The sequence below is a fragment of the Pelmatolapia mariae genome, linkage group LG4 (genome assembly GCF_036321145.2).
Source record: "Pelmatolapia mariae isolate MD_Pm_ZW linkage group LG4, Pm_UMD_F_2, whole genome shotgun sequence".
Classification (NCBI taxonomy): domain Eukaryota; kingdom Metazoa; phylum Chordata; class Actinopteri; order Cichliformes; family Cichlidae; genus Pelmatolapia; species Pelmatolapia mariae.
Genome location: NC_086230.1, coordinates 6,505,299 through 6,529,398, shown reverse-complemented (window position 1 = coordinate 6,529,398; position 24,100 = coordinate 6,505,299). Strand labels below are relative to the sequence as shown.

Here is a 24,100-nt window from a genome sequence, read left to right as displayed (position 1 = left end):
TAATGCAACTCGTATAACAACGTAACCATTGTTGTGAAGGTTACTTTTAAAATGTATTCCACTACAGATTACATGCTCCAAAATGTATTTTGTAACGTATTCCGTTACATTACTCAATGAGAGTAACGTATTCTGAATACTTTGGATTACTTAATATATTATCAAGCTTTTTACAACTACATGAATGTACTATTGCTGTGTGATTTATTACTTTTACTGAAGGATACTCGCCATAGCAATTATGAATACCACCTTTTTAAACGGTAATGGTAACAGCACATATTTTGTATTTCAAATGTCTAATGCCTGTAAATGCTCTATATTACTCCCCAACACTGCTTGGCAGTTTCCAAGGCCTCAAGTATTGCCAGCTTGCTGTACTTCTTAGGCATATCTTTATTCATCACACCTCCAATAGCTGGCTAACTAAACTCCGCGCTGCCTTGATATTGATACTTCATGGAGGGTACCTCTGCTTGCAGCTTCTAGTAGACCTGCAGAGTTGTGTGTGTGTGTGACATGTTTCAGATCATCAAATATTTTGAATCATTAAGCAAATTTTAATATTGTCTAAGCTTGTTACTCTGTTAATTATTGCACTAAGAAAGTAATTTGGTGCATTACTGTAATGCTAAACTGACTTGAATGCACTGTCTCATCATTATAGTTAACAACATAAACCTATAGGATACTTCCACACACCAACATAATATATCATTCTCTCATGCTCTTGGATCTTTTACCCCGTGTTTTTGTGTCATAGCCTATCAAGTAATTTTTTTTATATCTTCTGATGATTCTTGGCTTGCTTAGTGTTTATATGCATTTTCTTTGCTGTGTTTGGTCTGGTCTTAGTTCCTGGTTCATTTAAAGTTTAGATCCTTCATGTTTTCTTGTTTCGTCCTTCTGAAGCTGAAACTGAACCATTTCTTCCTCCCTGCACATAAAAACAGAAAACATTTCTCTTTTTTCCTCCTTTCTATCCGCTCGGAGTGCAGATAACTGAAGAATGACACCTAAAAGAGGAAATAGTCCTAATGTATTTAGCACTATGTGAAAAATAAATTTCCATCTTCTTAAATCCCAAATTAATACGAATTGTGATTAATCACATTTTTGGAAAGCTGGAAAGCTGAGTTCAGTTTCACCACTCCTTGTCCTTGGGTGAACCTTGTCCTGCAGCTGTCGTTGGGTTTGAAGTGCACTGGAATGCCATGCTTGTAAAACATATTTAGGAGATTGTCGGACAAACCTACTACAGAAGGAAAGCCAATGTTGCTTTTATTCTTCCTAGTTGACGCCTGATCTTCTTTCTGTGCATCTTCCCTGATTTGATGAAGGCCATATTTGTGTTCTAGAATGTGGTGGGAGTCGAGCTCATTAAATCACCAGTAAACAACAGTATCTGGCTGTGGGGCTGGGGTTATTCAGTGTTATCATTACTCTGGGTTCTTATCTAACTTTGTGTTAACCTGCGGTCAGTGCAGATCCTTTGCAAGGAGTTTTGTTAGCAGTTATAATGTGGTTGTTTCTGTACCGGACAGTTTCCACTGTGCCATTGTGCTCTCGCCGTTTTGTACCATAAAAATAACTGTAACGATGTCTCCACTCCTGAAAAGCTGCATCGCTGCACCGCTCCACCATTCTCCTCCAGTACAACACAAAAGGAAAGTTTTTAAAGCAGAAAAGGTCATTTATTTACAAAAACCAGGCACCAAAAAAGATATCTGTGAAATAAACATCTGGAAAGAAAAATCCAGATGACCTGGGAACACTGGGATAGGGATACATTGTAGGTTAATTTACATTAACATTTCGCTGGAGCGTTCTTCCACAAATACCATGAAAACAAACTGTATATTTACCTCAGCAATTCAACACAGTGTTTTTATCCGGCAAATGTATATATTTGTTTCATATTATACAAAATACAGACAATACCAAAAACAAGGACTGAAGTAGACAAGCAGAGGTCAGCATTAGCTCAGCTGCTCAGGCTCCTGTTAACATGAAATATTGCCACAATATCTTCCTTCCACAAGCGGGTACTCCCAGTATCCAACGCTGGTATTATAATGGAGCAAAGTTATATATATTTTGTATGTCAGACATATATACACCTATACACGTCACCTTCAAACGAATTGGTGCCAAACAGACAAAACCAGTTTGTCAAAGAGTCCAGTACAGTCAAATGAAAATGTGACATGCAGATGGTAAAACTGTGTAGATGATTGCTTAATGTGACTGTTTTAAAGAAATATTTTTGTTTGATTTTTCTTTTTTATTCATTTCTTATTTGTTGGTTTTAAATATAGCTTTTATACACTTTACAAGTCTGGCTCCTGTGCTCAGATATGTTCACCGGGTCTTTTCTAACAGTTGTGCCAACCAATGACTCTATTATCTGCTTACATTTTTCTCTTTTCAGTCTGGACATTTTTGTTCCACACCAAGGAGTATGTATGGGAATCATAGATGCTTGTCTAAACTCACATCTACACATTCAAAAAAAAAAAAAAAAAAAAAAATACTCCTACTCGGTCTCTATTACAAACACAATAAATAAGCTTGTTGGCTTAAAAAATATATAAAAATATAATTTTTTACATAAACAAAAACTAAAATATATTCCACAAATGCATCAAAAGCCAAACACTGAAAACACAGAACCATGTCTACAGTCTTTCATATGTGAGGGACAGACAAGATGTTATTTTGGGATAATTACACATATATAAGAGTGAAATAACGTGACAGTATGAAAATGAGAAAGTGCAGAGAAGACAGCTTTTTTCACATGTGTTTGTTTTTGCAGTGATTTATGAAAATAATAAAAGCATTGTGGTAGGGAATTTTCTATTTATACTTCCATGAAACACAAACACAAATGCATGTGTGAAGACTGTACTTATCTAGAACAACTGTTAACAGATAAGATCACATTTTAGGGGTAAAGCTAGCACAGCTTGCTTTAATTTGGAAAAAAGGTAAAAGTTCAATTTTCTTATGGTGGCTTAGCTTAATGTGCATTGTGCAATAAAAAAATAATAATATTCAATTTTTTTTAGGCACCTTTTTGCTTTTCAGCTGAAGTTTTATCACAACATACTTAATACATACAAGGAATAGAAAAAAAGCCACCAAACCTTTTCCCAAATATGCACACATGAACATAGGCAATTAGTCCATTAGCCATAAAAACGTAACTTTTTTTCTTTTTTGCACAGTTGAACGCTTTAACACACACACACACACACACACACACACACACACACACACACACACACACACACACACACACACACACACACACACACACACACACACACACATATATTTATGTTCACTGACTACATGCATAATCTGGGTCTTTGTGTTTAAAATTATTCTAAATATGACCAAAAACCAACTCGTTATTGCTTGTGTTAAAACGGACTTTCTGCAGTGCACTTCTTCTGGCAAGACCTTGGTCACTTAAAACCAGCACAGCAGTAAAACTTTTTGCATGAGGCGGACAGAAAACCATCTTGATGTGCGAATGCAGAGCAGTTACATGAACAGGCATGCTGCGGCTTGTTTGGTCTCACTCGTCTTCACATTGGAAGCTTATCCACCTTTGGGCGCAGAGGCATTCACAGACTACCTTTACTTCACCTGGACTGTTACGAAGCTGTGTAAGGCAGATCCTCGTATCCAGATTTATCCAGATTCTCAGCAGCTCAGAACTTCAAATGGTGTGTTCTATTTGGGCAAGGGCTTTGAATTATGGTGGTTTCAGGTGAATTTATGATGATGGAACTCTCGGGCGTCTGTATGACAAAGAGAAAGAGAAAAGCATTTAGTCTGTGCATTACCAAGTCAAGTGTGTGCCTGGCTGATCATTTTTAATGGAGGTTTCTGTGGCAGAGTGACTGTAGTCAGCTCTTATCAGTCCCAAAGATCTGACTGAGTAGTCCATATCTTTGGGTAAGCTTTCAAATGGAGCATCCTGGGCTGTGTATTTCAACTGTGATCTTTTCCCAAAACCTGAGTAGTTTTCTTGCTTAGACCTCCATGTATCAGACAATACAATAGAAATAGAGGTAGTCAGTAAGTGAAAGTACATTTAAAATAAAAAGTCCAAAAGACATGCTTCAAACAAAATGACTGTGTTGAAAGTCATTTTTCACATCGTGACTTCTTTGGACTGTTATAAAAGCATCTTTTATAACTTTATGAAAACAAGTATTTGGTGCACAAGTTTGAATTTATTTTGGACTTTCTCTAATCCACACTGTGTCAGAATTATACATGCATGCTCCAATATATAGATCAACCACCCCTATTAATATTAATGTAAATGTCCTTTAGCCACATAAACCAGGTGCTTTCCATAGCCAAGAACCGTCTTGGCTGGATATTTGAACCCTCTTCTTGACCAAACTGGTAGAGAGTCATTCGTCTCAAATTCTGTAGAATTTTAGCTTTAAATATCACACATACTTTACATACTACATACTGACATTTTCAGTGGCCTTTCTTGCCATCAAAATAAACCTGGATCTGTAATTTGGGACCGGTACATTAAAAAAATGTCTGCGTGCTTGCTAGTTGAAAATATGAAAAAAAAAAAAAGACATCCAAAAGACATGCATCAAACAAAATATCTGTGTTGTGTCATGTGGCCTAAATCTTTTTTCACATCGTAGGCAAAGATGTTGTGGAAATTTGGGGACTCCTGCAGAGACCCATATTTGAACAGACACAATAAAAAAAAAACTTGCAAAAGTCAGCTGGTGATAATTTCTGAATGGTGTATTACTGAATTTCACAGTAATGCAAAATAAAACAGGTAGATTATTTTTCAACATGAAATTGTTAGTCACAAAAAATAAGAAAATGCTACTTTTGTCTAACTTTCATCGTTTTTTTAATCAGCTCCTCACAAAGGAAACTTAACCCAGTGATCTGTGCGTTTCTTCCCAGCAGAGAGAAGTCCAGTATCGAGCACATAAGCAGACCCAGTTTTTTTTTTTTTTAACCTACAGTTGTTGGAAAAATAGATTTTTGTAGTTACAGCTGGACCTCTGGTGACAAAAAAAAAAAAAAGCACACTTAGTGGGAACAAATATCAAATCAGTCAAGGCTGTGTTTCCATTCGGGTCTTGTCTGGTCTCATCAGTCAAGGAAACCACATGTTTGAAACATTAAGTCTTTTAAAGGCACCGTTTATGAAAGTAGTAGTAGTACAGTAAAAATTACCGTTAATAAAATGGAACCCTCTTCAACATCCCTGGGAAATGTGTTTTGCTAAAAAGAGAAGAAAATAATACTGTTAAAGCAAAAACACCCTGACCAGGGTTTAACACAAAATGGACTCTCCACAAATGTTAAGAAATAGACAAATCACTTCTGTAAGACTATCAAATAACTGCAAATTTAGTTGTATCCTAATCCTCTGTGCTTCAGTTACAGTGAGTTAGCATCCACATTCTACAAAAATACCTGTATCTCTGTCATTCTTACTTCTTCCCTCAAGTTTGGAATCTGAAGCAGAAATGAAACAGAAGCCATAGTCAACGTTCATTTCCTCATCAATGTGACAAATTTGTGCTATTACATAAAAGGTTTAACACATACTCTGTCATACTCATGTTCTCACAGAAACTGATACAAATAAAAAAATCTACGTGTAAAACTCTCAAGTTCCCACGCTTGCGTGTGACTTTCAACTTGCAAGTACGAATTCGTTTCAGCCGATTGGTCTTTGTCATGACAACCACAAATTTAACAATCCAATTAGAAATCGGATGGGTTTGGCTTACTCAGCTTTACTGAGCTTCAGGTCCTGGAAGGGTGATACAGTTTGAAGCTGGAGGATCTCTATATGAATATCCCATGAGGCTCATACAAGCTAGGTCCCTTAACCTTCGGTAGCTGTTGGAAAGATAAAGTTGTGCTATACCAGTCAGAAATGCCATTATTACTTTAGTATTATGTTAACACAAAGTCAGGGCTGACCCGGGACCTTTGCTGTGAGTCACACGGTGCAGCATAAAGGCCCTTTTACAACAGATGCGGCATGCGCTGCACTCATCGCTAACCAAGAGCGAAGGATCCAAAATTTGTTGCGCTGGCCGCTGTCATTTTTTTTGCAGCAGCTCTTCGTGTACTAGATGCGCCTGCTCCTTGTCGTTTCAAAACATGTACCTCTGTGACTTTATATCCTCTACAAGAATTTGTGTTGTATTATATTCAAATGTTCAATAAAACATGTATCGCTCATTCATAATGAAGAAAGCTTTGTAACTATCCAGACTAGTGAGGAGTCTGTCGTTTCCACAACACTGCTTTCCCCCTGAAGTCCGTAGAGCAGTTGAAAAGGCTCTGGGTCTGTATAAACACATAAACCTGTGACACAAAAAATTTACCGAACTCAGACACGCACAAAATGTTTTCCTTCGTGGTGATGAAGGAAAACACTGGCACATGAAAGGGCATTTACCCTTCAAGGGCCTGAGGCTAAGTAAAGCCCACCCATCTGTTCTCTGATTGGATTGTTAAATTTGTGACATGACATTGAGCAATCAGCTGAAAGGAACCGGGCCAAACTTCATAACTGCAAGTTGAAAGTCACACACAGCCTTGAGAGCAGTGTTTTACACATAGTTTTTTTGCTTTGTATCTGTAGCCAGACCTCAACAAAAATATTTGTAACTTGTGTAAATATTTTTTTACAAACTCATAAATTCTCATCCATCACAAACATTAAATTTTCAGATATTTTGGTTTACAAAGTACTCAGTCCACAACTACACATTGTGATTTACAAGTACAAAATATTTATGACCACAATGTGAGCCCATATATGTCTGGGTACATGCTGCTACACTCTTGTATTCTTTAAGCCACATGTATCACACACACGGCCCAGGGCCCAGAATCAGTCTGGCAAAGACTCTAACCGGAGTCTTCAATCATTTTGTTTTTCAGTGGTTTTTTGTTTTGTTTTGTTTTTTTGTTTTTTTTTTTGGGGGGGGGGGGGGGGGGGTGTTAACAGGAATTGTTGGTAAATTTAAATTACCCTCTTTTATCTGGAATTTTACACATTTATTTATTTATTTATTTATATCAGTATTTGCTGTCCTGCTTTATGGTATTAAATTAAATTAAATGTGTAGTTGAACATCCTTACATCCCTGCATTAAGCAACATTCACATCTGCGCTCCCACTCACCTGTTGAATCTGGTTACGCATGTACAGATAAATAGCCATGGGGACGATGATGTTCGTCATGATAAGAAATCCTATTACAATCTTTTGGATGTCATTTCCTGTTTAAGAAGAGGTTGAACATGTATTAATTTTCTAAGTAACACTCCCTTAATAACACATATTTATGCATGAATAAAGTTTTTAAAGTGCATGAACTATTAATTTTTTTGTTTTGTTTTCTATAGTGTGGCCAATCTGTAAGATTCACACATTTAATAAATATCGTACATGCTATATGGTTGTTTTAAAACAATGATGTTAAATTCTGTATTTGTTTTATCAGTTGTTGGAACCTGAAAAAGAAAATGGGGACTTGGGCTCTTTTGGAGTGTTCGGTACTACAACAAACTTGTCAATATACATTTTACTGAAGCAAAGAATAAATAAACAAATAACACAAGCTTACCTGTTTCTTTTTCAGAACCTATGAAAAAAAGGAAAGACTGTATGAGAACATCATACAGAACATGCAAACTAAATGTGTGTCGAGAGTATTGCGGTTTGTTTCTTTCAGTACATAGCTTGTTATAGAATGTTAAATATCATTACAATTCAGTCTTGTTAATATATATAATTGTATCAACCCAAATAAACACTAAAATAAATATTAATAAACAAAAAAATCTAAACTAAAACTATACAAGTACAACTGCAAATTAAAGTAACTCTTAATTTCAGTATCAAAAGTATATTAAAAAAAACTTACATATTTCTTCCTGTGAACCTATGGGAGAAAAGAAAGACTATGAGTACAACCGCAAGGAACAGTTTTTAAATCAGAGTACAGCATCAAGTCAGTTAAACTTGTAGGTCACTGATCTGCTCAGTTGTAAGTACCAGAGGGGGGGATGTTGATCAGTTTCATCTGCTTTAGTGTTAATGAAATTAACGACAGGTGCACTACAAGGGCAGCAATGAGAGATAATGGTTTTACATGTGGGGGACACTTTTCCCTTCTCATCTTTTCTTACTGTTTGTTCACTAGTTTTGCATTTGGCTGCTGGTAGCATGAGGCGATATGGATACAGAGGTTGCACAGGCAGTCCATCTCATCCAGGATACGTGTTATTGTCAGAAGGTTTGCTGTGTCCCAGCACAATCTCAAGAGCATGGAAGAGAATCCAGGATATAGGTTGTTACTCTAGAAGAGCTGGACAGGGACAGAGAAGATCCTTAACTCATCAGCAGGGCAGGTATCTGCTTCTTTGTGCCAGGCAGAACAAGATGAGCACTGCCAGAGCTACAAAATGACCTCCAGCAGGTCACTGGTGTGAATGTCTCTGACCACAAAATCAGGAACAGACTTCATGAGGGTGGCTTGAAGTTCTCTAGTGGGCGCTGTGCTCACTGGCCGACACTCCGGAGACTAATTATCATTTCTGCCTATAACATTTCACATCATTAGATGTTTCCAGGTCCAAACTTCTCTTCAGCTCCCAAACTCAAACAAATACTGCGGGGTTAAAAATGAGTTAAATCTGTCTAACTTATTTCATCTTCAATAAAATGATCAGTGTGGCTGCTCTACTAGATGTAACAATAAAGTTTAACATTCAGGCATCCATTAAAAACAGGATTTATGAAGTTTAACATAGTTAGAAGTTAGCAGGGAGTTAGGGTTAGGGTAGATGGTTAGTTTCCATCTAAAGATGATACACCATGTTCTTACTGAGGGATTTTTGAAAATTTAAAATGTACAGCTCTGCTATCGCTTCAGACATGCATAAAGACAGTAAAATAAACAGCAGTAAAGTTTGTAGGGTTACTGAAGTTAGCTTTGTAGCCAGCCACCATTATATGCCAGCGAGCTTATGGATAGCATAATATAAACACATTACCACAGTAATGCTGGAGGATGAACAATTTTTCCCCCACAATAAAAGTGAAAAAAACAAAACAAAACATCGGGTCCCTGATCCCAATCACATAACAGAAAAAAGATGAAAACGGACCAAACTTCAGTCAGGAGAATACCTGATATAATTTATCCACAATACGAGGTTAGTCATTAATATACTGCTGCATGGTTTGGATTACTCCTAATATAATTCCTGATCCTCAGTTTCATACCTATTCAAACCTTTATTAGCCTCAGAGTGATTATTTTATGACACGTTCAAATATTTGCCGTCTGGCAAACCGTCAGCCGATGGGCTGCCGTTAAGGTTTCAAAAATGGAGTGTTCAAAACATGCTGCAGATGAATAGTTGTAACAAAACCTCAGAGGCCAACAGTGATTACTGACTATTTTTCAAGGTCTGTTAAAAAGAAAATAGCCTTAATGAACACTGTGTAGTTTGCACCCAGAACCTGGACCGGGACTTGAACACAAAAGCGAATCTAAGTCCCTACCCTCACCTACAGTCATGAGCTTTGGATTGTGACTGGAAGATCGAGACTCCGAATACAAGCAGTGGTAATGAGCTTGCTCCAAAGCTGGCTGGCCTATCAGATTGTACTCTCTACTCGTCCATGTGGAAAGTTTTTCAGAATCATCGTTAAACTTAGTTTTAGTTCAAATAAATAACCTATTACAATATATTTTCCATGACATATCAAATAAAGTTCTATTAATATAACTTACAACTCTTCAGCTGTGAATTCACCAGGGATGATGCTGCTGTTGTACTTGTTGTTGACGATGTTGTTGATGCTGTGCTTGGGTTTTTTGTTGTTGCTTCAATGGTTGGTATTGCTTCGATGGCTGGTGCTGTTGAGGGTGTTGCTTCGATGGTTGGTGCTGTTGGCAGTGGTGTTGATGGTGTTGCTTCGATGGCTGGTGCTGTTGATGGTGTTGCTTCGATGGCTGGTGCTGTTGATGGTGTTGCTTCAATGGTTGGTGCTGTTGATGGTGTTGCTTCGATGGCTGGTGCTGTTGATGGTGTTGCTTCAATGGTTGGTGCTGTTGATGGTGTTGCTTCGATGGCTGGTGCTGTTGATGGTGTTGCTTCGATGGCTGGTGCTGTTGATGGTGTTGCTTCGATGGCTGGTGCTGTTGATGGTGTTGCTTCAATGGTTGGTGCTGTTAGTGGTGTTGCTTCGATGGTTGGTGTTGTTGGCAGTGGTGTTGATGGTGTTGCTTCAATGGTTGGTGCTGTTGATGGTGTTGCTTCAATGGTTGGCGTTGTTGGCAGTGCCGTTGGTGTTGTTGGCAGTGGTGTTGATGGTGTTGCTTCAATGGTTGGTGTTGTTGACAGTGGTGTTGATGGCGTTGCTTCGATGGTTGGTGTTGTTGGTGAAGTTTTTGGTGGTGCTGTTGGTGGTGGTGGATTGAGTAAACAAGAGTTTGTAGCTATTTTTTTTTTCATGTGTTAATTATGTTAGCGGTCATAAAATTACATTTTTGGGAAAATTCCAGACTGTTTCCAAATTAATTATTTAAAATTCAATATCACTACTTATATTTAGTTTGAATAGAAGGGTAATTTAAAAGGCTGGTGTAAGTACTACAGAACCTGCTGATCTCCTGGGATTTGCCTCTATAACTGTCTGTAGGGATCACAGAGAGGACCCTTCTGTGAAGGGCTGCACACTGACCAGTACATTTAAAACATGACACTGTTTTACAAATGACTGTTGTCCACTCGAAGAGACCAGATCCTTAAAAAACTAGAACTTTCTGTTACAAAATGTTTATTTAGCTATTTTACAACAGTTTGGTGTTCTCTAGCACAAAACAAAGAAAAGCTTACTTACAAAACTTGAATTGTCATTGAAATGTTAATCTGAACAGATAATACTTAGTAAATATGATCAAATTTCTTGATCAAATATGATCAAGAAATCGTTCAACATCTCTAGCTGTGATGTAATTTATTGAAAATATTGCAATGGCTGTGGATGAAAAACAGTTTGGAATAGGTGTGTTCATTGATTTACGTAAAGTCTTTGATACGATAGATCATTCTTTACTTTTACAGAAGTGTGAAAGGTATGGTTTAAGAGGTGTTGTACAATTTTGGTTAAATAGTTACTTGAATAATAGGTTCCAATATGTGAGTATTAATAACATGAAATCTAAACTTAGAAAAGTAACTTGTGGAGTTCCGCAAGGATCTGTTTTGGGACCTAAGTTATTTTTTACTTTATATAGATGATATTTGTACAGCCAGTGATACTTATATGTGATGTTTGCTGATGATACAAACTTATTTTGCTCTGGAAAAGACATAGAGAAATTACTGAAAACAGTGGAAACAGAACTCATGAAGTTAAATAGATGGTTTGTATTTAATAAACTATCATTGAATGAAAGTAAAACAAAATGTATGTTATTTGGAGGTAGTAAAAGTAATATTAAAGTAAAATTGAATTTAAATAATGTTGAAATTGAAAGAGTATATGTGACAAAATTTTTAGGAGTAATTATTGATGATAAACTTTGTTGGAAGCCCCAAATAGAACATGTGAAACGGAAATTATCCAAGTCTATTTCTATTCTTTATAAAACAAGAGATTCTTTGAATAAGAACTGCCTATATTTATTGTATGCTTCCCTTTGTTTGCCTTATATGACCTATTGTGCGGAAATATGGGGGAACACATACAAAACATATTTGGATTCAATATTTAAACTGCAAAAAAGAGCTATTAGAATAATAAATAAAGTTGGATATAGGGAGTCCACCAACCAGTTTTTTGTAGGATCATCTATGTTAAAATTCATGGACATTATATATTCTAAAACTTTAGAAATGATATATCGAGTGATGAAAAAGAATGTTCCAATTTGTATTTTAAGTATGTTTCAACTAAGAGATGGAAAATATGATTTGAGTGGGTCTTATAAGTTTGAAATACCTAAAGTGAGAACCAATGTTAAGTATAGATGTGTGTCAGTTTTGGGAGTGAAATTATGGAATGGACTTAATGATGAACTGAAGATGTGTTTTTCTTTGTCATTTTTCAGGAAGAATTAAAACATTTGTATCACACAAGGTTATAGAAATTTGGTTTGATGAATAATTTTGTGTTGATTTAATTTATTGATTTATCATTGATTTCTTTTTAAACTGTTATGTAACTTATTTATCAATGCCATTTATTTTCTTGGCTAAGGATTTGATTATTTGTATGGGGGTAAGGGATAGGATAATTATAAGCCACAAGGCTTCAGCCTATTCCTTTTTCGGTTACTGTTTGATTGAGTACTTTTATGTAAAATTATAATCTGTTGTTGTTGTTGTTGACCAAAAAATAAATTTCATTTCATTTCATTTCAAATATGTATTTTGTCAATGTGTGAAACTCAAAGCTTCTTTAAAGTCAGAATTTTTTACGAAAAAAAAAAACCCTTGGAGGTTTCTTTAAACATTTTTTCTTGAATATACCTTCAGGTGTGTCCTTGGATGGAGTCTGACTGCTTTTAATCTCATTTTTGGGCAAAGAATAGAAAGACAACAGCAGCTGTCAAGCACTGAAAAAAAGGTGAAATATTCGTCTTTTGCAATAAAATGTAAAATGTCAGTGTTGGGTCTGCGCTTCCACAGGCCCCGCTGGTTTTGAAACTTATTCCTGTTAACGAAGCAAGGAAGCAAGACGAACAGTTCAACCGGTTTTTCACATGCTAGCAAGGGAAGGATCTCAGAGCAGCCCTTCTGCCCTCGGTCTCAGACCACCTCGAAGAACCATCACCCCACAGCAGCCTTATATTCTGTTACACACAGTTTACACAAACACCCATTGTAAAACCCCCTAATGGTCACAAAAGGTTAAAACACTGTGTGTGTGAGCGAGCATGTGTGTGTGTGTTTGTGTTTGGGGGTGCGTTTGTGTGACCTCCTGCTCACCAAAAGGGTCATAAAGGCAGGAAGTTTACTAAACAAGAAAACAGAACCTTCACATAGGATGTGAATAAAACACTACAGCCTCCCCCACCATTCAACAGGCTGGGGAGGGACTCAGAAACAAAGGATCATATAGTTTGAACTAAGACTTACAAATTTAAGTAACACAATGACAACATTTAACAATTTCAACCTAACAGTCAGTAGCACTGTACGTGTATGTGTGTCCTCTTTTAGATGTGTAAAGAAATTTCTTGTTTAATGAAGTCAAATATAAAGTTTTTGGCCATATGGGGGTCATTTGGGTGTTTTTTGTTTTTGTAAAGTAAATTGTCCTGGCTCCTTTGAGAAAACGTCTCTCTGTATATCTGTATATCTTCTATCCTGTACCTTTAAAGTGATATTTACTTGAAAAGCTGAACTAAGAACAGCAGTCTGTCCACAACGTGGAAGTCAGAGAGAATGCATGAAGTAGCAAAAAAATATTTAGTGAAAGCCTGATTCAAGAAAGTGGGGAAATAAATAAGATGCAAAAGTAATTACACAAAAAGAGCTGGAGTATATTTTAAGACGGAGAACAGCAGTAGTGCAGCAGTCAGCGTGATTTATAAGACCTAACATCAGATAGAAGCAAAACACAAACATGCACTCTTTCAGCATTAATATCCAATCCAGTCCAATCCAACTTTAAGTATAGAGCACTTTAAAATCAACTTTGACCAAAGTGCTTTCCAGTAAAAACTATGAGAAAAGTATAACTATGACAAAACTATAAATAAAATGTGTTTCCTACCTGTGGTGGCAGAATCTTCCCCACATAATTTTTCTAAACAAAAAAAAAAAGAAAGAAAAATACAAGCAAAGTTGTGAATTTTAAAATCAGCACACCGAAACAAAACAAGAGAAAATGTGGATGTAGGTTTCAGTACCTGTACACACATCCACACTGACAGACACAATGGCAGCATGGATACACATCACACACACACAAATTCTTGCTGTTTTGAATGTCTTGTGAGAGTGTGTGTGTGTGTGTGTGTGTGTGTGTGTGTGTGTGTGTGTGTGTGTGTGTGTGTGTGTACTTACTGTACACTTGACAAACTTCTGGTGGCTTTGTTTCATCTTTGGTGAAAAAGAAGAAAAACATTAGCAGTAAGAACCAGAAGTTAATTTTAGGTTTATTGTAGGAGATCCACATTTGAGAACATCATCAGAATGTTTTACGGTTTGAGAAAAACCTGCTCCTTTACTTTCTCTGAATTTCTAAAATGTCTTAGCTCGTTACAACAGTCGGTGTCACAGTGTTGCTTCTCACAAAGACATTCAAGCAGCAAGTCTTTAAACTAACCACAGCTGAATGTTAGACAAGTATCAAAATGAGGTGATACCATGTAGATGCTTGGTTATATCTGTCAAGCACATGAAGTGGAAGTTAGGGACACTGATGTTCTGATCCTTGTTACATGGCGGTTTATAGCCCTGCAGAACAAACGACATGTTTATCAGATATAATCCTTGTTTAACCTGACCAGGAGTAGAAAACAACAAACAAAACTTGGAGGAGATGAGATTTTTGTTTCCTTGCCTTAAAACAATTCTCATGAAGAAAACAGGTTTCTTCTTCGTTTTTACAGTCTTCGGGTTTCATGAAACTACATACAATGATGTCCTGCAATGAAACAAGGGCACATTTACCATTTACCAAATATAAGTCACTGCAACATAAATTTAAATACATTTTCTAGTTTTCTAGTTTTTAAACAAAGTTTCACAAAGTTACCTCGGGGTTGTTCATTATTTTGACAGGAATATTCTTTGGGAGCGTACTTAATGCCTTTCGCTTCCAAGTACAGAGAGATGGTAAAGAAGCAAAAGACATCATTAGTTATATATTTGTTTATTATTAGTCAGTGATCATCACAACTAAAACTGCAACATGTCCAAAGAGTGTCACATATGCTGGCTGCTAGAACACAAATCTGCTGGGGTTGGAGGCTCCTAGAGGGCTGCTGGTTGTCTAAAGCCTGATCCCAACATCCAAATCTGATTTATATCATGCCTCATATTACCTTTTATCTTAGCAGCCTTGTCACCCAGCATTAGAGATCGGCCTATTAAGAAATTAAATAATCAGGGAAAAGAACTTTTTTTTTTTTTCTTACCAATCCTTCTTTTTCGAAGTGCTCCATACAGCCTGCTTGTGATGGCTCGATCAGGATTACCTGGTAGACAAAAGGTTGTTGAATTAGACGGACAGAATTACCACCATATAATGAACATAACATGTATAATACTATATAAACTACACTTAAGAAGGACAGTCTACACAAAAAATTAAAAATGAGTACTTTAGGTCTCATAGCTTTTTAATAAAATCAGAAGTTACAGTAATCAACAAAACATTACATCTAAAAATATTCGAGCTCCTCTTGAAACTATTATGAGCGGATCACTAAGAGCACATTTTACAACACTTATATAAAAACAATTTGAGTAAAACTGCAAAGAGAACACTCACACTTAAAAGCAACAGGCAGAGATAACAGCCGTGTGACATCATGATGCCCTCTGTGATCTTTGCAAACTACAGTGAAATAAAAAAAAGGAGAAAGGTGTGTCTATGGACACATAGACACAGAAGATTTAAAAATATTTAAATAATAATAAATAATAACAAAACAAAACCCATAAAACTTGTTTCCCTGGCCAGTGGTTTGCAAATGCACACGTGTTCACATTTTAAACATCATCTTGATGACATGTTAAGGCTGTAGGGTTAGATCAGTGTTGTAACGACTTCCATTTCGAAAGTCGTTGAGAGAAGAAGTAGGATTTGATGTGCCATACGAAGGCCATTATGAAAACCAGTTGTCTTTGAGGATGCTGATTTCATGAAAGTAAAATATCAGCAGTTAATAGACAAAAGCTCAGATGACACGATCAACAGGCAGGTCAACAATATCTGAGACCTTTTCCCTCTCCCACCATCCCATCGCAGGGGGGAGCTCCACTGGTCTTGTACATGATAAATATTGTTTATTAAAAATAAGCTAAAGTTTAGCGCTTTGACCAAGGAGCTACAATAACACTGAATATGATCTCTAAATATGTCCCATGATGTTATCACCACAGCTTTTCTCCAAATTGCTTTCTCTTTTTGTGAACAGCAAGTGACTCTGAGTGCTCTGCAAGAGCATCTTTTAAGTATACACTGTGATAGCTATGCACTGCAGGCATTTCTTGTTTTAGCGCAGACAGCTGACTGTCACACTCTGAGAATGGCTTAAAGGTAAGTGTAGTCAGCTCCACAAATCATGAAAAATAGCATTTACATTTATCTGCAAGAAGGGGAGAGAAACAATCAGTTCATGTGTATCATTTCACGTTGTATCGGGCTGTAGTATAGGCTGAAACCTGTGGTTAACATCCAAAACTAAATCATATAATCATTTAATCATATAAGACATAAAACACATGTTCAATCTGAATTCATCCAAGGACGAGGGATCAGGGAGGCTGAACAGATGAGTGAGTATGGATGGTGTAACAGGAAGAGGTGATAAGGCAAAAGAAAGAGTCCAAGTTGAACCGAGGCAAGCGGAAGAAGAAGAAACAGGCGTAAAATCCTGAGCCAAAGAGATGATACAGCCAGGAACAGAGAGGGGAGGAGACACACTTCCCTGAGATTATTCCCAGTTGTCCCCATATTAAAATGTCAGAAGTTCAATAAAAGTTGGAAAAGAAAATGCTGTGTCATATAAAAATGATAATAATATTTTGAATTATGTGTAATGAGTATTGAGCAATGTCGCTTTAAAAATGCAATGAACAAACTTGTGCTTATCAGATTTAATTTAGCAAAGAGGATTTTTTCCAGTGCACTGTTGAAGTTCATGCAATTTTTTTGTATGTGCATTTAGACAAATTCAGCACAGCTGCATGAGCGGCGTTCACACAGAATGAATATTACCAGAATAAAGACTTTTTTTGTGTTTTTTTCTTTGATGCCTTCAAAGTTATTTTGACTTGATTTGTGGGATAGCCTCCTGAAAACCAGCCAATTCATTTATGTCCTCTGTAATGGGTGTTTGTTTTTGGCCTACATCTTTTGACTTATCTGTGCTACCCTACTAAATCCTGATGTAATAAACAGAGGACATCCTGGGCTTTCAGTTGATATCTTTGGTGTTTGGGTGACTTCTTTCTGCTCTGAAAATGAAGGAAATCACAAAAAGTTGAAGGAGGATTTGATGTGGGAGGATTCTTTTTCCTCAGTTTTCATGAGGATATTACAATTGGAAGAAATCCCAGTTAAAACACAATGAGTTCTGTTTTTAATGTCAGAGCTCAGAATCTTAAAACTGCAGTTAGTTCCACAGACTAATTACAATAACACATAAATATAGTACACGCTCAGGAAAATGTAGCCGCATGTGCAAAAATATCTGAGACTACAGAGGTGAAGCAGGAAATAAACATGTTATGAAAACTGCCCAAACACAGCAGTCATCCCATATATGGTCCAGCAGTTAAAGGGGGACCGAGGGCCAAAGAGGGAAAAGCATAGAGAACTGACACCTAGTGGGTAAAAAGGGGGTGCGTGTAATGTCTGGAGAGATGTGCTGCACTTTCATTCCCAACAACACGACCCCAGATGGTTCTGTAACTAGAGCCCTGGGAAGACTCAGAACATCATTTAAGAAAATTAATAGAATAGATGCATGAATATTTGGAACTGATAATCCGTTGGAGGAGTGGATGGCATCTGTCCTTGGGCAATGGAAGGGGTGTATTATGTCCATAAGGGTTTCCTTATCCGTTTTACAGCTAGTTGTGTAATTTGTGGTGGTGTGTCTTCTATCCGAGGATAATTAGTAAGGTTGGTTAACAGGGCTGTTGGGGATCTGAAGACAACATGATGATGCTTCATGACTTTTAGTAGTGTCGACCTGATCTGATCAACACTACTGTTGATACTGTTGAGGGACTGCTGGGATTAAATACTTTGCAGTGCCTCAATAATAGGGATGGGAATTGATAAGATTTTCACGATTCCGATTCCATTTTCGATTCTGTTTAACGATTCGATTCTTTATAGATTCTTATTTTTAAAAAAGGACAACACTAAGGTTGATTAGCTTAGAACTTTGTTTTATATCTTCTCTTTGAACAAGATATATTTAGATTAGTTAAGATAAATTTAGATACATTTAGGAGTAACATGGCCTTACAAACCCAACAGTGAGATCTTAAGAGATCCACAGCCTATGGCTCTTCAATGGGGTGTCACAGGGTCCCCGGGGAAAAAATTGTAAATGTAAAATAATAAAATAAATATTCTTCTGTAGCAATAACAAAGTATAACATAAATTATTCTGTAGCAATTACACAAGAATATCCAGTAATGTCCCTGCCTACAATTAAACACATTCACTTACCGAAAATCGGGGGCATCTGCTGTGGTAAATGGGTGCAAGCCTTTTACCACAAACTTAGTCACTGCTCGGTGACATTCGTCTATCCTGGCCTGAAAGGAGACGCTACCGGTAGACTGCAGCGACAACTGCCAGCATCTGAGCCAGCCAGACTCTGTCTCTCTCATCATGGTCACCTAAATGCAGCGCACAGTAATGGCAGGTTTTGTAATAAGGCAGATCGCGCTAACATAATATGCACTGTTAGTTGATTATTTACCTGCCGCATTAACGGGAGAGGACGTGCAAATGTTACCGCTGCTGCTGGGTTGAGATTCACGAGTCCGGAGCGGAATTAAAAACATGACATTCATTTAAGGTCATCGCGCGTTTTGTGAGCAAATGCTTTTGCATATGCGTAGTGTTTGCTCCCTTAAATGAAATATCTACTTTGCAAGTATTGCAACTTGCCCAGTTGTCATCCGTTCTCGTAAAGTATAACCAAACTTTTGAGCGTTAGGCGCCATGTTTCCTGCCAGGTAAATGACGCTCCGCAACGTGGTGACGTCATTCGGGGCGACTGAAATCGATAAGAGAATCGTTTGCAAAAATGGCAAACAATTCCAAGGAATTGAAACAGTGGGAACCGGTTCTCAACAAGAACCATCCCTACTCAATAATGCTATGCTTTTTTATTAATAAGTGTTAAAAAGGTATATAGTGTAGTATTAAGTGGACACAGCCCTGAAAATAAAAGGCATGGAGAGTAGAAAGCTGGAGACTCTCGCTCACGCTTGCCTGGGAAAATGTAGATAAGAGGGGACTTTCTCTAGTAGAAAGTTACCGAGACACTGTTGTTTAGATTAGAATGAGAGAGCTTCTGTAATAAAACTGTCAGGGGCACACCACCATTTTGAGATCTGCGGCAATGTGTCATGCAGGACGCATCTCGAGAAATAAAGTGTTAAATGGTCTACTGAGCAGTGTTTTGTCTTCCATCGGATGCCTCTGAGGAATCAAAAGAACTCGGTGAAGTGTTGATGTTTAGCAAAATCCAAATTTCTTCTCTTTACAAATGTTTAATGGGGGACCAAGTGAACTGCAGTGCCACATTGGTCTTGTAGACATATATCACAGATAGGTGGGCTGGTATTTGGTGTGTGCTGAGAGATATCTCATCAGAAAGCAATGCTCAATGCTGTAGGGCAATACTGGGGCAAAACTGTTGATCTAAGGCTGAATCACCTACGGTTCATTAGCGCAATGATCATTGTTTCGATGACCTGCCGACTGATATTGTGCAGAAGCGAAAACAGTGGCATCTCATCCCAACACATCTGAAAACAGTCCATGCAGGAAGCAACAAAACGTATTTCTACTCTTGGACAGCATGAATCCCCAAGCAGCAAGCAAATGTTCAGAATCAAAGTATTCACCCCAGCAACAGACTGCATGATGGGCACAATGGAAAAAACACCTTTCTAGCCTGACCTCCTATTGTCAGACATGCATTACTGCAGCTCTGATGATGTGAATTATTCATAACTTGATGTCTGAAATACCTCAGAGTTGACAAGTCTCAGACTTGCAAAGAGTGATGGTTCCTACCGCTCTCCCACAGTGTGGGAGTTTTTCAGATCATGTTGTTCGAACTGTTCAAGCTCTCTAACTGTGGCATTGCCTGTCAGCAGTGCATCTTATGAAAGGCCCTTTTCTCCTGAAAGGATAATCAAAAGTCATTTGCGATGAACAGTGACCGAGGACAGACTATCCAATAAGTCTACACTCCTTCCTTATATGAAAGACATTTAGAATTTAAATGCAAGTCAGAGCCTCAGAGGACTCAAATATTATTAAAGATGTTAAACAGTAGACTAAGCAGAAGCAAGTGCTAAATTGATTTTAGTATGTAATTCAGGAGGATTGACAATCACGGCCTTGTTGGAGTTTAAAACACAGCAAAAGTGGACAAGGATGGACAGCCAATCCAGCCGGCAAAGCTTAAAAGACATGTGTAACTAAGTGTCATCTGCATAAAAATGATGAGAAAATGTCATTAAAAGATTGAAGGATCACAGCAGAAGAAATAACGTTGACAAAAAAGAACGCACCCAGGATTAAACCTTGTGGTGTCATGATCTTGTTTGAGTTTTTGAGCTCAGAATTCTTGCTGGTTTTAAATTTGAATTCAGAGCCAAAGAAACCAGCCAAAGCTTTAAGTTAATTAAGTAAAACCTTGTCGTCAACAAGGCCAATAACAAACATTAAAAGATCATTCTGGCCTTTGTTTTATAGGTTTACAAAGATCATACTAAAGGAAAAAATCCAGAACTCTCGCAAACCTTTTTCAGTGATGATTAGATTGAATACTGTCAGGTTTCTCATATGATGCATTTTGGGTACTAAACAGAGTAGAAATCCACATAAAACATGCAAGTCCTACTTTAAATAAGATTGAAAATGGGACTTATGCCTGTTTTTAAGCTTTCTATTATTTATTATTCTGGGTTTTTAATTTGTTTGATTGGTTTTTGTGGGGTTAGGGCGGACACACACCACTTCGTAAGCAAGCAACTGACACATGCGACAGCGTTAAGTTCTCAGCCTTTAGGACTATACGCAGTCCCACGCACCTGCCTGAAAGGTTTTCCAAACCTCAGATCCAAGATGTTTATGCTAATGAAACACACAAAATGAATCTTTCCAGCATAGTTCTCCTTGTTATCTACATCCGAGACTTTAATTAATCAATAAATCATACAGGTCAGGGACAGCATCGCTATCAGTAAACTGGCTGAAAGCAAATCTTAAAGTATTGTGTATAACCAACTTCACCTGCCACTTTTAGGTCCACAGCACTCACACAGCTGCACTGCCTACTTACAAAATCTTTTAAAAGGTATTTATTGTAAACGATCAGTTTAAAAATAACTTCAAAATAATGAATTAAAGCCATCAACAGAATCTGAACAAACAACTGCTGTAGCTGCATGTCTGAAATATCTCTGTATTGTTTTAAAGTGACATCAACAAGGTGAGTTAGAGCTGTTCTTTGATTATAGCAAAGTTAAGACTTTTCAGATGCCATATAACAAAATCTAAACATATCAGACTTACCTGGTACAGACTAACCCTTCTCTTCCTTTAATATCCCCAAGATAAACAGACCACATCTCAGAGAGGCTCCAACACACTGCTCCTCGGGCGCCCAATGGCTGCCCATTGCTTCACTGAGTAAATGGGTTAAATGCAGAGAGGAATTTCCCCACGGAGATCAATAAAGTGTACAGTCGTGGCCAAAAGTTTTGAGAATGACACAAATATTGGAAATTGGAAAAGTTGCTGCTTAAGTTTTTATAATATACTCCAGAATGTTAGGAAGAGTGATCAGATGAATTGCATAGTCCTTCTTTGCCATGAAAATTAACTTAATCCCAAAAAAACCTTTCCACTGCATTTCTTTGCTGTCATTAAAGGACCTGCTGAGATCATTTCAGTAATCGTCTTGTTAACTCAGGTGAGAATGTTGACGAGCACAAGGCTGGAGATCATCATGTCAGGCTGATTGGGTTAGAATGACAGACTTGACATGTTAAGAGGAGGGTGATGCTTGAAATCATTGTTCTTCCATTGTTAACCATGGTGACTGTGGCGGAGGTGTGGTCCCGGGCGCGGCTGCAGGGGAGGAGTGGCGCAGTGAGCTCGATGGGGCGGTGCTGGAGAGGCAGGTGAGAACAGCTGATGGCGTTTGGACTAATGACAGTTTTCCTGCCTTTTTAGTGAGACGGGAGAGGAGCGGAAAGGAAGCCGGGACTCAGCTGAGACCGGAGCTGTCAGACTGTGTGCTGTCATAACAAACCTAAATCTGTAAATAAACGTGGCCGCTGGCGACAAAGTACTCTGCGTGTGTGTACGTGTGTGGAGTGTATTTCACAGTGGTGCCGAAACCCTCTTTACGTGGGGATGTCTGACCCACATGTTGCGCCGCCCGCCCAGCCTTTGCAGTTCTTGGCGCAGATGCTGGCGGAGATGGCGAAAATGAGCCAGGATCAGGCGGTGGCCCAGCGCGATCACCTGGCCGAGCTGCAGGAGCAGGCAGACCGGCAGACCCAGGTTCTGGAGCGGCTGGTTGGCGCGGCCGCGCCGCCAAAAACCCCCCCGCTGTCGGTGGCGGTGCCCCGGATGGGCGACGGGGACGACCCCCAGGTTTTCCTGGAGACTTTTCGTGCCACGGCGGAGGCCTGCCAGTGGCCGCAGGTGGAGTGGGCTCTGCGTTTGCTTCCTCTGCTGTCAGGGGAGGCTCAGACGGCGGCCCTGAGTCTGCCGCCGACCTCGCGGAGCAGCTTCCAGGATGTGAGCCGGGCGGTGGTGGACAGGATGGGGCTCACCCCGGAGGATCATCGCCGGCGGTTCCGAGCCTGTCGGCTGACAGCGGAGGATCGGCCGTTTTCCTGAGCCCGGAAGCTACACGACGCGGCGGTGCGCTGGCTGCAGCCGGGTTCATCGGAGGGAGAGACGCTGCTGGTGGATAAGGTGGTGCTGGAGCAGTTCGTGGAGGGGCTGCCGGTGGAGACCGCGAGATGGGTCCGGTGCCACCGTCCCGCGAGTCTGGAGGTCGCGGTGACATTAGCGGAGGACCATCTTGCCGCCGGAGCGGGGGAGCCCGGGGAAGGCGGCCGGAAACCGGGCAGACATGCCCCAGTACCGGCACCAAGGCGCCGGGTACCTGCGCTGGCGCAGGCAGAGCGGGCGCCTGTGCTAAGCCCCACTAATCCTTTTGCTTCGTTTGTGCCTTCCCAGGGATCAGACATGAGCAGTGCCGCCCCTGAGCCACGGAGAGCGGCACAGACGCCGGGGCAGGAGTGCTGGAAGTGCGGGCAGCCGGGACACCTGAGGAGGGACTGTCCTCTGATGGAGGTGGGGCAGGTGTTTCGCGTTGCCGGTGCCCCAGCGCCCTCTCCCGGTCCAGGAGGGACGTACAGCATTCCGGTAAGGACTCGAGGGGGTATACGCCATGCTTTGGTGGACACGGGCTGTACGCAGACCCTCGTGCACCAAAGCTTGGTTCGCCCCGGGGCATTGTTGGAGGCAGATTGGGTGGAGGTGAAGTGTGTTCATGGTGACGTGCACAAGTATCCCATAGTGCCGCTGTTATTAAAGTATAAGGGCAAAACGCATAGAGTGTCAGCTGCAGTTAGCCCGCGGCTGTCGCATCCCCTAATTCTGGGCACGAATTGGCCGGGGTTTCATCATCTGTTAGGGCAGTATGCGGGGATGCGATCACGACCTTTAGTAGCATGTAGCGTCTGCGCGGCGCTCAGTGGTGACGCGGGGTCGTCCGACACTGACTCCGGGGAGGGGGAGACGGCGGGTCCTTCATGGGAGGCCCCGCCGGCTCCGGCAATTTCCCCCATGGGTGATTTCCCACTGGAGCAGTCTCGTGATGACACCCTAAGCTCAGCCTTTGACCAAGTGATTGAGATTGATGGTCACGTGGTGCGCCCTGAAGCCGTGCGGACCTACCCGCGATTCATTTTATTAAAAGATAGGTTGTATCGAGTGAGTTGTGACGCTCGCACGGAGGAAACACACCCCCAGTTGTTAGTGCCACAGGGCCGCCGGGAAACGATTTTCCAGGCGGC

At 39.5% G+C, this 24,100-nt stretch overlaps 1 protein-coding gene and 1 long non-coding RNA gene across 2 annotated transcripts; both read right to left on the bottom strand.

Moving 5' to 3' along the window:
• Positions 1–3,267: 3,267 nt before the first annotated feature.
• On the bottom strand, positions 3,268–14,541 carry LOC134625708 (mucin-2-like). The gene is made up of 10 exons (XM_063470961.1): positions 14,433–14,541; positions 14,131–14,166; positions 13,838–13,870; positions 9,843–10,511; positions 7,965–7,982; positions 7,665–7,682; positions 7,220–7,317; positions 5,488–5,529; positions 5,245–5,292; positions 3,268–3,812 (listed from the first exon to the last, which is right to left on the bottom strand). Exons 1-10 carry the CDS (start codon positions 14,539–14,541, stop codon positions 3,723–3,725), a joined length of 1,161 nt encoding a protein of 386 aa, XP_063327031.1. The 3' UTR covers positions 3,268–3,722.
• A 283-nt stretch (positions 14,542–14,824) lies between these two features.
• Positions 14,825–15,658, bottom strand: LOC134625710 (uncharacterized). The gene is made up of 3 exons (XR_010093751.1): positions 15,563–15,658; positions 15,207–15,266; positions 14,825–14,884 (listed from the first exon to the last, which is right to left on the bottom strand). It is a non-coding gene; the product is annotated as an uncharacterized LOC134625710 (long non-coding RNA).
• Between the last annotated feature and the right edge of the window lie 8,442 nt (positions 15,659–24,100).